This window comes from Rhinoraja longicauda, chromosome 2, assembly GCF_053455715.1.
Source record: "Rhinoraja longicauda isolate Sanriku21f chromosome 2, sRhiLon1.1, whole genome shotgun sequence".
Taxonomy (NCBI): Eukaryota; Metazoa; Chordata; class Chondrichthyes; order Rajiformes; family Arhynchobatidae; genus Rhinoraja; species Rhinoraja longicauda.
The window spans coordinates 90,286,499-90,300,405 of record NC_135954.1 but is presented as its reverse complement, the minus strand read 5'-3'; the positions used below and the strand labels follow the sequence as shown (position 1 = coordinate 90,300,405).

The 13,907-nt window shown below is 40.1% G+C and overlaps 1 protein-coding gene across 1 annotated transcript in view; it reads right to left on the bottom strand.

The window, feature by feature from the left end:
• erp44 (endoplasmic reticulum protein 44) overlaps positions 1-13,907 on the bottom strand; it is a 70,237-nt gene that overhangs the window by 11,823 nt on the left and 44,507 nt on the right. The window contains exons 6-8 of the mRNA XM_078423552.1: positions 9,753-9,868; positions 1,258-1,315; positions 965-1,081 (exon numbers count right to left, since the gene is read on the bottom strand). Coding sequence (XP_078279678.1) covers positions 965-1,081; positions 1,258-1,315; positions 9,753-9,868 — 291 coding nt within the window. The remainder of the gene's footprint in view (positions 1-964; positions 1,082-1,257; positions 1,316-9,752; positions 9,869-13,907) is intronic.

Sequence of the window (13,907 nt, the reverse complement as noted above, 5' to 3'; positions counted from 1 at the left end):
CGAACAACAAATGCCTTTTCAACCAGCGAATAAGTGCGAAAGATTCTTCCAAATATTTATTACTGAGTGCAGTCGCCATTTGTATTATTCACTTGAAAAGGATTGTTATTCAAAGTATGCATTGTCAGAGCTTTTCCATACATTCTACAAATGGAGCGATTGCCAGCAAGTCATTACTCTAAAATGTTGTAAAATATGTCTGCAGTCTCACCGTTGCAAATTATGTCTGCAGTCATTCCTGGCCATAATAAAAACACAAGAAATAAAAGCAGAAATGTGGCATTTGGTCCTTCAAGCCAGTTGCACCATTTAATAAGATAACATTGATCTCTTATTTCAAGTGCCACTTTCCTGTACTGATCACGGATCCGGTGATATCTAAAAAAGAAAACCAAGAAAACTCTATCCTAAATATCCTCAGCAACTGAGCCTCTATTACCATATTGAGTTGTGATTTCCTACGATTCATCATTGCCTGGATGAAGAAAGGTATGACCAACACCTTATTTTGGAAATGTGACCTAGTTCGAGGCTACTCCTCTCCAATCTTGAAAGACATATTGAATGGTGGAAGGATAGAATTATAACATTCACTATTTGAGAGCAAAGAGGAAATATATTTCTGAAATATAAGTTAAACATGGGCAACACGCGTTATTGCATCAAGTTACATCTGCATTGGTACCATTGTGAAACTAATCAAATGTGAACTACCTTGTGATCATGCTTGCTGGCTTTTCATGGGATTATCAAAAGAGCAGTTTAGAATAGAGATACGTTAGTAGACTTAACTTCGATGCATATTCATAATAATGTGGATGGTTTGCCTTTAAATTTTCAAAATTATGCCCAAATATAGTGTTCTTTGGGCTAAGCAATGGATCCCAATGAAATTTATAACACTTAAAATAAAGTCCATATTTTGTTGAAATCTAATATACATGCAGATTAAATCTATGCTTACCTCTCCATTTTCAAAAGTTATTTCTCTAACCAATGGAACACATTTATCCTGAGTCCAGGCAAATGCCAGGTCAAAGTTGGTTAACGAACCTAAGTAGACCATATCAGGAGCATTCACCTGCAGAACAGAGCAACATATGGACATGAAATTAGAAACAAATAAAGTGTTATACTGAAGCACGGCTATAAGAAACGACATCTTAATGTTTGTCCAAATATGACGAGAAGGGGGAATTTTGTTAACATAAATTGCGTAATAAGAATAATTACTGACAAAGTGAGTTATGAACTTACCCCAAGTGGCTTGTAAATTATGTTGTCTCCACTATACCTCTCTGGTTTTGCAACGCTCCTAAAACAAAAAGAATTAGAGCAATCAGGACATATATCATGCATGATAGTTCAAAGCAAGTAGTGCCAGACTTAGTATAAGAAAATAACTGCAGATGCTGGTACAAATCGATTTATTCACAAAATGCTGGAGTCACCCATTCCATCTCTCCCGAGATGCTGCCTGAACTGCTGAGTTACTCCAGCATTTTGTGAATAAATCAAAGTGCTTGATTTAGGATTAGTCACGGGTAATTTGTGCAGTGTACAAATGAATTATCCCCTGTAAGGCATTGTCTAATCCATCTCCCTGACCCTTCAAGGAGATACTGTAGATGGTCAGGGTTTAATGGACTAAAGGTAATTGAAAAATATTTACCCATTTCCCTTTTCAAATGATAAACAATGAACCCCTAGTTTGTGGGTAGGTTAATCCTCATCCTAATAACGAGGTTAAAAAAACCTAACAGCTTTGTTCTTTTCAAAGTGATACATTTATGGCCACCCATTAAAGTAATTGCACTGAAAACAAATATTCCTCATTCACCTCAGCAAATCCTATAAAAGGTTTTTTAATCATTTCTGATTTCCTTACAAATAGCACTTCTTTGAGTTTCTTTCAGAAAACAAAGTATCGTGTTCCCAGCATCATTCTGCTGAATTTCTGGGACACTGCGTGAAGGTGCAGAGTTCTTCTGAGAGCAATACAGCCAAAAATTGAAACTGAATTCTCTGCCACAGAAGGTAGTTGAGGCCAGTTCATTGGCTATATTTAAGAGGGAGTTAGATGTGGCCCTTTTTGCTAAAGGGATCAGGGGGTATGGAGAGAAGGCAGGTACAGGCTACTGAGCTGAATGATCAGCCATGATCATATTGAATGGCGGTGCAGGCTCGAAGGGCCGAATGGCCTACTCCTGCACCTATTTTCTATGTTTCTATGAATTGTCTCACATGTGGAATTCATTCTGTTTTGAACATGTGCTACACAGGTGCAATGTTAGTGATGGCACCCAATCAAAAATAAATCATGAAAATGGCAAAAAATAAGTTGAAAAAAACATTGGGGTGATTTTTATCCAGAAACCCCAGCAAAAACTATACTTATGCGTTTCCTGATAGTTGCTGCATGTAGAGTGCACGGCTGCTATGGCTTTACTGCGTTGACTGCTGGAAACCAGTGTGGCTCTGCAGTAGCAGTGGTACAGCGAGGATGATGTGAAGATGAGCTAAAACAGGGAAAGGCAATGGAAAGCGAGGAAACTAGGGTACGTCAATCTACTCTGATGGAAGATTATGATTTGTGTGGTCACAAGCCTTCACAATGGACAGGCTCATCAAGGGGCCAGGTGGAATTCATTGCCACAGACGGCTGTGGAAGCCAAGTCATTGGGTATCTAAAGGCGGAGATTGACGGATACCTTATTGGTGATGGTGACATGGTGACCAGGTTGGGAGCCTGGTTCAGGAAATATGCGTTGGGGTTAAAGGCCACCTTACCTCCCCTTTTTCTCACCTACTCGCTGTCATGGTGTTGTGACTAGGGCATTATGGCATAGTGTTATGGAGCACAGAACAGACCCTTCAGTCAAATGTGTCCATGACCACCAGGGTTTATAGCTGAACGTATCCCATCTGCCTGCATTAGGCCCACATCTCTTCATCCTTCCCTATCCAGTTACCCATCTAAATGTTTAACTTCGTTTATTATTGTCACGTGTACCAAGGTACAGTGAGAAGGTTATTGTTGTGCGCTATCCAGTCAACGAAAAGACTATACATAATTACTATCAAGCTGTCAACAGTGTTCTGGTACAGGATAAAGGATATAACATTTAGTGCAAGATAAGGTCTGATCGAGTCTGATTAAGGATGGTTCAAAGGTCTCCAATGAGGTAGATGGGAGGTTTGGATCGCACCTCTCTCTGAAGTTGCCTGATAATGGCTAGGAAAAAACTGTCCCTGAATCTGGAGGCGAGATAGAAAAGGGAGTGTCTGGGGTTAAACTGGTCCTTGATTATGCTGGTGGCCTTGCCGACGCAGTGTGAAGTGTAGATGGAGTCAATGGAAAGGAGGTTGGTTTGCGTAATGGTCTGGGCTACGTCCACAACTTTGGAATTTTTTGCAGTCTTGGATGTTCCAGACTATGCTGTAATGCATCCCTATGAAATGCTTTAGTTTAGTTTAGAGATACAGCGTGGAAACAGGCCCTGCAGTCAACTGGGTCCATGCCGACCAACGATCATCCATACACTGGTACTATCCCACACATTAGGACAATTTGCAGAAGCCAATTAACTACAAACCTGCACGTCTTTGGAATGTGGGAAGAAACCTAGCGAAAACTCGCGTGGTCACAGGGAGAACGTGCAAACTCTGTTCAGACAGCACCTGTTGAACCCGGGCCTCTGGCACTGTAAGGCCGCACTCTACCACTGTGCCACCCTCTAAAATATATTTTAAACATTGCCATTGAATCTACCTCTAGTTTCCTCTGACAGCTCATTCCATGTACACACCACCCCAGGTGAAGAAATTGCCTCTCCAGTCCCTTTTAAATCTTACAATCTACGTCTGGACTTCCCTACCTCAGGAAACAGACTGTGACTATTCAGCTTAACTATGCCTTTCATGATTTTCACATAAATCAAGGTCACCCCTTAACCTCCTAGACCAGGGAAAAAAGTCCCAGCCTCTCCCTGGAGAGACCTTGAATCTGAACAGGGTGTTCACCAAGACTCAAGACCTTGACCCTGACGAATATTTTCTGCACACTTTCTTCACTATCACTAAGCTCACTATCTTCACCCTGTCTTTCTGTCACGGCTCACTCTTTGCTGGGAGAATTGCCCACTGGAAAGATCACTGGGAGGTTAAGTTGAAAGTTACTTTTGAAGTGCTCCAAGTTGAATGAAAGCATAGCTACTGTTTTTCTTGGGCCGGGTTCAGTCTCTGAACACGAGTTGACCGAATTATTAAACTCAGAGGAAATATACGACACGGCAACAATCCCAAAGGGGATAATCAATTTATTTAATTACAAGGTAGCTAATCAACATGGGACTGTTGCCAACTAAATTGTGTCCCATCAGCTTCAACATTCATTGATCAAGCTCTGTGATAGCTACACTTCCAACGAAGTCACCATTAAATATCTATTTCCCCCCTCTCCCAGCATAGTTAAGGTACCTCTGTGATCCCCTGAGCCACTCCTCAATCGACCTAAACAGACCTGTACTTTCCTTCATTTGTTTCCGATACAAGTGGAGGCAATGCAAGACTTGTCCTTGCCTGGTACCATTACTGCCATCTTTCACCTTGTGCTATTGTCTCATTTCATTTATCCTGTTCTTCCTTGTTTTTTTGCAGACTTTTTCTTTCTTTGCTACCTTCATGTTACAGACTCTGCACCAGTTTTATCTCTATCTCTTGCCAATTATAATCAAAGGTCCGTGATCTTTAATTGTTTCTCCTTGGATGCTGCCTGACACAGCGTTTCCAGCATTTACTACTTCCATTAGTCAAACAACATATCCCAAAACACAGCCTTAGCTCTGACAGATAGAGAGCAGTTGCATGTCAATTCTCGTTTGATCCAAGAGGACTTGAAAGCAGCTAAAAGTTTGCTAAATTTTAAATCAGGACTTTGAACCCTACAGATTTAAATTATAGCATCTGCTTGCAAAATTCTGTGTTGTATTTCCTTCAGTTTAAAAGGCTGATGGGGGGTCTCAGAAAACATTTTACTAGCTGAACGAGCTGATTTTAATAGGTTCAAGGTGAAGGGGAAAAGATTTAGTGGGAATCCGAGGAGTAACTTTTTCACACAGGTGGTGTATGGAACAAGCTGTCAGAAGAGGTAGTTGAGGCTGGGACTATCCCATCGTTTAAGAAGCAGTTGGACAGGTACATGGATAGGACAAGTTTGGAGGGATATGGACCAAGCGCAGGCTAGTGTAGCTGGGACATGTTGGCAGGTGTGGGCAAGTTGGGCCGAAGGGCTTGTTTCCACTCTATATCTCTATGAACATTTTCCCATTAAACAGCTTTTGGAACAGGATGTAAACGTGCCCTGATATGCTGCTCAGTGATCCATTATCCATCCTGTATCATTTTGGAACAGGGTGTGCTTGCAACTTCAAGTAACAGGTCGTTACCAATAGGTAACAGCAGGTTATGCTGACGGCAAAGCCTGAATTTAATTATTCCCGGACTTACTGAATATTATCAGGCTAGCTAGAAAATCTGTTGCTCCACTTTCTTACACATCAGGCTAGCAGTGGTCAGGTACTTATAATTCTTCAACTCCCCCACACCCCAAATATCCATTCACAATAGATTCAGCAAATGCAATTGGGCCATGCATCATCTTCATTCAAGTACTCAAATTCAAAACAAGTCAGTCAATGTCACATCCTTCAGCAATGCACCAGTGAAATGTTTGGATGGTTATTACACAGGGTCTAGTCCCTCAAGAGTCCACGGTGGCTGGCACCCCAATATGGTCTTTCTTCTCATAGCTGCTATTGTGGGTGTATGAGACTTTATCATATCCCTCAGCACATAATCCTGCAAATGGGAACTTGCCAGTCAGCAACATTCATTCACGGATGTCTGAAAGGCCAATAAACAGGGAGACACGAGTGTATCTTTCGTTGAGTTGATGATCTTCCAGCGGCAGTTGATGTTTGTCACAAAATGCTGGAGTAACTCAATGGGACATGCAGCATCTCTGGAGAGAAAGAATGGGTAACGTTTTGGGTCAGACCCAAAATGTGACCCACGGATGCCGCCTGTCCTGCTGAATTACTCCAGCATTTTGTGTCCATCTTCAGCATCTGCAGTCCCTTCCTACACAGTCTCTGTACGTCCCTGGGAACAGCCTGCAGAACCCAGTCCTTTCTGCAGCTGCTCAAAGCTGGACGGAGACTACTGCTTTCCTTTCCGAATCTTCTTTGCAAACAGACAGTCCATACGAAGGTGGACGGTCATATTATGTACATCACATCCACCCCGAGAGCAACATATAGTGGGATGGAAACTCCAACTTCGATTGGGAGAGCCCTCTCACCATTAAGCAAGGTCTCGGTGCTAAATTGAGATTTCTGATGACAAGGGATTCTGCCAAAACTCTTCGACAGTCTGCTCAGGGAATCTTAGGGATGGAGATGCACAACCAAGCAAACAATCTGTGACAGTGAAGACTAATACCCGTGGATCAGGTGTAGGAAAGAACTGCAGATGCTGGTTTAATTCGAAGGTAGACACAAAATGCTGGAGCAACTCAGCGTAACAGGGAGCATCTCCGGAGAGAAGGAATGGGTGACGTTTCAGGTCGAGACTTTTCTTCAGACTGAAAGGTCTCGACCCAAAACGTCACCCTTCCTTCTCTCCAGTGATGCTGACTGTCCCGCTGAGTTACTCCGGCATTTTGCGTCTACCTGTGCATCAGGTGCTAGGCTGTATTATTTAGTATTTAAAGTAATGTGAACCAAGCTGTTCCAATGCATGGTTTGCACAAAGATGGATTCAAGCTCCGCACATGCCTCCCTCTGACCTAATCTCAATTGTATATTCCTCTGTTGCTTTCTGCAAGTGCTTCTCTAACTTCCCCAAATGTTACTTATTTTAGCTTCTACTATTCCTTGTGGTAGCAAGTTCCACATTCTGACCACTCTCTGTGTTTTGCCCAAATCTACTCCTGGGTTTATTTGTGGCGATTTGAGATTTTATGGTATCCCCCCAAAACAAAACTACTTTTACCAATCCCATTCATTCATAACTTTAAACACGTGTACTAGGGCCATCTTCAGTCTTCTCTTTTCTTGAGCACATTAAGTTTTTCAAGAGTTATACAATCTCAGTTCTGTAAACCTGTCAATATTTTACTCTAATATTATTTAAACTATCGATTAAAAACAAAAAAATGCTGCATATATTCAGTGCCTATCATCACAGATGCTACCAGACCCACTGTATCTTCAGCACTTTGTTTTTATTTCAGGTTTTTACAGCATCCAGATACATGTTGAAGAACTAAAACCCTAGGTTGAGCTTGTAATTGTTAACAAATGTATAATTTAAAAAGGAGCCAAAACCAAAAAGTCAAAGATCAAACTTTAAGTTCCACCATCGCGACAAAGGCTTATTTAGAATGATCTCTCCTGCAGTGAGCATATCTAACTTCACTTTTCTCTTCATCTGCCACGAGTCTTCAATGGTATTAGGCACATCGTTCTCCAGTGACAGTTCTCCAGATTTATAGTTGAGGTTTTTCTTTAGAAAACTAATTTTTGGGATGTGGAGAGGATGTTTCCTTCTGTGGGAGAACCTAAAATTATTTAAAAATAAGGGATTGCCTATTTAGGACAATTTTCTTTCATAAAGGGTCGGTCTTTGGAACTTCCTTTCCCATAGGGTGATCGAAGCAGAAACCTTGAGTATTAAAGCAGAGGTATATAGATATTGGGGATGAAGAGTTATCACAGACAGAATGTGGAGTTGAAACCAGCCAAGGTCTTATAAAAGGCAGGAGGGGGATGTCTAGGACAGTCGGGTAGCTTTCTGGTGCTAATTCGCCTTGACCTTATCCACCCAAACTTACATTTAAACCCAATTATGCTTGAGTATGTAATTCTCTTTGCATCAATACCCAATCCCTATTACTTCGAATGAAACTGCCTCCACTGCCAGACCACCTCTTAAACTCTTTTCCCATTCTTGTGAACTTCCCTGACTTTGATCCACTATCCACAGCGGTGCTTTTAACAGTCTAAATGTTCCTCTCTATACCTTTTCACCTAGTTGAAAAATATTGTGACAAAGGCTTATTTAGAATCACTCCTTTTAACGGCAGTGAGCATCTTTAACTTGGCTTAAAAACAACTTTAGTGTACAAGCTATTTTATATTTTCACTATTAAAACCATATTTGTCTTAGCAAAACCCAATGAAAAATACAAAATAATAATTGTTCTGCATAAACGTTGATGCTTTAAAGTATCAAAGGATATGGGATTAATGCAAGAAACTTGCACTGATGCAAAAGATCATCCAAGATCTTAGTGATCGGCAGAGCAGACATGAAACTCCAAAAGGCCTCACCTAAGTTCAATTTTTTAATGATCTTAGAGCAATCTAATTCTATCCATTCTAAGACTGATAAATTACCAGAATACCCAGAATAAAGCTGAAATAGGAGGGAATATAGCCTTAGAACTAATACCATTTCTATGAAAACAAAGTGCTACTGGGAGCACTAGGCATATTTACCCAATGATGCATGAAGAGTGTTGGGAGGGTAACTGGCCAATGGCTAGTTATTTATGGTCAGCTATTTATGGACTCTTCCCACAGAATATAAAAGCTCAGAAATGCAAATTGAGATTTATTTATTTTTTAAATTCTCACCTTGCAATGTCATTTTGTAATACAATTTATAGTAAATGGCATGGGAGAATTTTATAAATACAGAGTACAAGTAATATCAGTGCTGCATTGATATGGATACTACTTTTTGCACCGAGGTATCCTGATGATTTTTAAAGGCAGGCTCAGTACCTGTCATTACACGGTTGAGAGCACAATTTGTTAGGTATTATTGTGTGACATATGCTGGCAATCCCTATGTAAATTCGCACGGCATATTATAAGATTATATGTTAAGCAAGTTATTTTCCTGACAAAAACAGTCCAATTTTTGTTCTTGATAAGTGTACAACAGCTGCAAACAACACTTAATTATCAGTTCTGGAAGAGCATTATTGGTTGTCACAAATCCCACTGTGTCTGTGTAGTTTGAAGAGATGCAAGCTTTTATTTGAATCATTATTTATTCAAATGCTTAACCCGTGCCTGATAACAGCATATTCAACTGCCTGTTCTCTTTTTAAGTGGATATGGTCAGACTGACACTGATCACAACATCATCTTTAATTCACATTTGTCTGTATAATTTTTTCTCCACAAAATTCTGAACTTCACTGACTGCTTAAACAAGTAGAGAAAATAATTTATCTTTTTGCTGTGTGTACTGAATAGATTGCTTCAGAATTCATTTAAATTTTTGTCACATAATATGCATTAAGAATATCTTGTCTCATGTCATTGAATAAACCAAAGTACGCGATATTTCAGCACAGTGAATCTTAAAATACTGCACTAAATTTGAAGTATTGGCGGTGATGTGGTGTGATATCACAAAGCACTATTAATTAACTTGATGATCTGAGATGACAGGTCGCCCTAACACAACACTGGGAACACCCATAAGATGGTTGGGGGAGTAAACAGTAAAGTGATCTTGCACTGTTACAGAGAAGCTCTGGTAAAGACTTTGATGCAGGCCAAACGTCTAAGTTCTCATGCTATGACACTGTATGGTCCAAGAAATATGTAGGATAATAAATGCCTCAAACTCTCAAAAAACAGAGACAATTATTGGAACGTTTAACTAATTCTTACCCAAACGCAGCCAAAAAGACGCAATCATCTCGTAAAATATTGGACACTTTCTCAAAGACTCTGTAGTTGTCTGAATCTTTCTGCTCAAAAAATCCAATGATGTTTCGCTTGCTGCGCTGTAAAATATAACAGCCAAATAGATATACATGTTGAACAATTTGGTATTGTTTTAAAGGCTGTGGATCAGTAAAATGATTCACAACCAAGGTAAACACAAATTCCAGAAGACAAATGTTTATTTTGTGAATTAACCAAAACAGCCTAACAATTTGGAATTCGACATCAAATTAATTTAAAGAATTTCTGGAGTGCCTTTCCATACAAAACTATTAATTCCACCTTGCCTCCCTTGTACCACCAACCCTATTCAGCATGCCAAAACTGCTAATACTTAACAGGTAGGCATTAACGTTACTCTAGGATGGCAACCAAACTTTGACTTCCATTTCAGCTGTTTGAAGAAACATAATGCAAATTACATACTTAGCAGAACAGCTAATCAATTAAATCCCTCTGTCATGCCATCATGCAAAATTGCTTTATTGTTCAAAGTGACACAAACGACAAATTGCTTCACTACTATCTGGAGTTAACACGTGAACCCCAAAGTAAGAATACAGTGGCGACCTCCACGATGCTCCATAATTATATCAATATCGCAAGGACAAACACCTTATGTGGCAAGAAGTAGAATATGAGTGAAATCCTATTGCAATAAAATAATGATTAAAGTTCTACGTAATATGTTCAGATCACAATATTTGATCTCTGGTCACTTTGTTCGTGATGTGTTGATGAAATTCTGACCTTATTTCAATTTACATAAAGTATTTGATTGCAAAAGACTATCAATTACTAAAGTTCAACAACTGTTATATTTCACTGATCAGGTGCAGAAATGCTTGGTTGCTTTTAAGGTCATGGATGGGATTGGGGTTCGGGAAGACAAGAATGATTTTAGAGGGATTAACTGGCATAGCTGTTCTAAATTCGGCAAGTCTGTAAGGGACATGTTTGTAACTGCCTCATACTCAAACGTTCTGACATTCAACTCAAATATTAGCCAACAAACATTTTCCTTTGTGTACCACTCTCATATCTCAAAAAGCTTGTACAGTAATCTAGGATACATTTATTATGGAAAGATGCAAGTTCTTTAGCACTGGCATGGCAAATTGGTTCACAGGAAGTTCAATCGTCTCTTCATTGGTAAAGTAACACATGAATATTGCATTTTCTTAGAACTTTATTTCCAGAGTGGAACACTAATGCATAATTATTTACAATGCATCCCAACTACATTACTCCCTTATTGAGGATTCTGCATTGCAATTAATGATGCCCTTCAATAGCATTTGCTGATGTATATAATACAAAAAATACTTCCTTTAACACCTTAATGTTCTAAACTCTTACTTCCGTTATCCTATTCCATTTGACAGAAATACTGCTATCCATCTATTTGTAGAAGATATGGCTGCAGACTAGTAGATTTTACACAGAAGATCCAAGATTTCATGGGATGCACAGCCCTCTTGTTTTGGCAGATGGGAAACTGGAGACACTGTGATAAAGGCTAGTGAATGAACCCTAAAGCACCAATATGATAAGAACTAGATATATGAACACTATGATATGAACAGTGCTTCTGGTTCTGCCAGTTTCTTCCTTTCTTTCCTGTATATTCACCAGAATAGAAGAAGAAAATTGTTATTGAAAAGATAGAAGAGCAAGAAACCACCATGCCAGTAAACATTGACAGTGAGGGGAAGATGAAGTCAGTCTCGTGCACACCTACGACCTTTTGCCCAGTGTTCCTCAGTGCAAACACGCCCACCTTTTTCTGTACAATTTTGCTTATTTTCTCCCATGCTTCCCGTTAAAAGAAAATGGTGTCATAATGGTTAAATGACTGAAGTAGTAATCTAGAGGCTCAGGCGAACAATCAGAAGCACAACTTCAAATTCCAACCCACAAATGGAGAATTTCCATTTTAGAGGAATTTAGAGGGAAAGAAATTAGCTGGTAATTGGAGATTGTAAAACTACCAGAATATTATAAAGTCTCATTTAGTTAGACAAACTTTCTCCAGGGAGAACACTTAGTGCCTTTACCACTCTGATTCAGGTGTACTACCGGCACCAACAGGACAGAATCCGGGTTCTCCTCTGAAGTGACCTCTGGCAAGCTACTGTGTTGCATGAAAAACTATAATATTTTAAAAAAATTTAAAAACCCTAGATAAACTTCCTGGCAACAACCCGGCACCAGATTTGGACATGGATGAGTTGCTTTTGGTCCTGGAATCTTGCAAAATCTGTTTCACAACAGCCCGAGGACTGATGTCAAAAGTGAAAGATTTGTACCAGAGTAGTCAAGTACCGGCGTAACATGGTCTTACTCATACATTGAAGGACATCAGTCAAATACTGGTGTAGAAACTGCGACTGAATGAATATTTACTCCTCTCCCTTAACCAATGACCTATTTCTCTGCTATGATGAGAAACATTAGTTGGAAATATTGACAGTACCAAGTGATTACTATACAGGGGCTTTAATATGCACCAGTGTTGACTGAGTCTATGAGGTCATCGTTGTTTAGTTTAGTTTGATTTATTGTCATGTGTACCGAAAAGCTTTTTGTAGCTTGCAGACCAGCCAGCGGAAAGACTATGCATAATTACAATTGAGCTGTTCACAGTGTACAGATACAGGATAAAGGGAATAATGTTTGGTGCAAGATAAAGTCCAGTAAAATCCAATTAAAGATAACCCCAGGGGCTCCAATGAGATAGATAGCAGCTCAGGACAGCTCTCCAGTTGTTAGCTGGATGGTTCAGCTGCCTGATAACAGATGGGAAGAAGCTGTTCCTGAATCTGGAGGTGTGCGTTTTCAAAGTTTTGTACCTCTTGCCTGATGGGGGAAGAGGAGAAGAGTGAGTGAGACTCGTCCTTGATGATGCTGGATGCTTATGTAGATGGAGTCAATGGAAGGGAGGTTGGTTTGTCTGAGGGTCTGGGCTGCGTCCAAAATTCTCTGCAACTTCTTGCAGTCTTGGATGGGGCTGTTCCCAAAGCATGTTATCAGGAAACATCACGGTATGATTGCCAGACTTACTCTGTTTGGAATGATAAATAAACCTAGATTACCCCATCCTTACCTAACTAGCTGACACAAGAGAGTATTTGCAAGTGTAACAGTCACACAGTACTCATGGAAACAAAGCAGTGGCTTCACTCTGAGGATATATTGTGCGGCACTAGTATATTGAATGGTATCGATTCAGAATGGACATGGCAGCTAAAAGCTGGACATCTGTTTGCAAGTTGGACCAGCGGAAGAGGTAGAATGGTAAATTTCCCCCAGTCTCTGAAACGCCATCATTCCGCATGTCCAGCTTGCGCGATAACTAGAAGTACCAAGTATCACCAGCATCATGGGGCCAGCGTTTAACAAAGTTTACTCACTCCACATCAAGAAAAAGCTCAGAGCTTTGGATAAAGCAAGGCCCACCTTAGAAATATCGCAAAATGAAAAGCCCATGCATATATGTAGTAAAACCTGCCAGTATGCTGGATTTAATAGGAATCTGAGGGGTAACTTTTTCATACAACGGGTGTTGGGGGTATGGAACAAGCTGTCAGAGGAGGTAGTTGAGGCAGGGACTATCCCAATGTTCAAGAAACAAATAGACAGGTACATGGATAGGACAGGTTGGGAGGGATATGGACCAAACGCGGGCAGGTGGGACTAGTGTAGCTGGGACATGTGGGCAAGTTGGGCCTGTTTTCACACTGTATCATTCTGTGACTCGAAAGACAGTTGCCAACAAATGTCTCGCCATCTATTCTTGACACATAACAGCTTTACCACCTTAATGGCAATTTTCCTCCAAGTACATTGCAAAGTTTCCTGGTGGGGATTAGGGATGGGTGTGGCCAAGTTTGCCTTGAAAATATTCCATAATTTTGTCCCCACAATGCTCTGGTTTACAGAATTGCAAAGGTTCAGGGCTCGGAGATAAGAAGTCTCTTTTCAAATTAAATGGGCTACCCTTACTTCACAATTATGCTCCACAATTCTCATTCTGAATATCCTACAATTCTCTCCACTATTTAGAAGTTACAAATCACGACTGCGATGGAGATAATT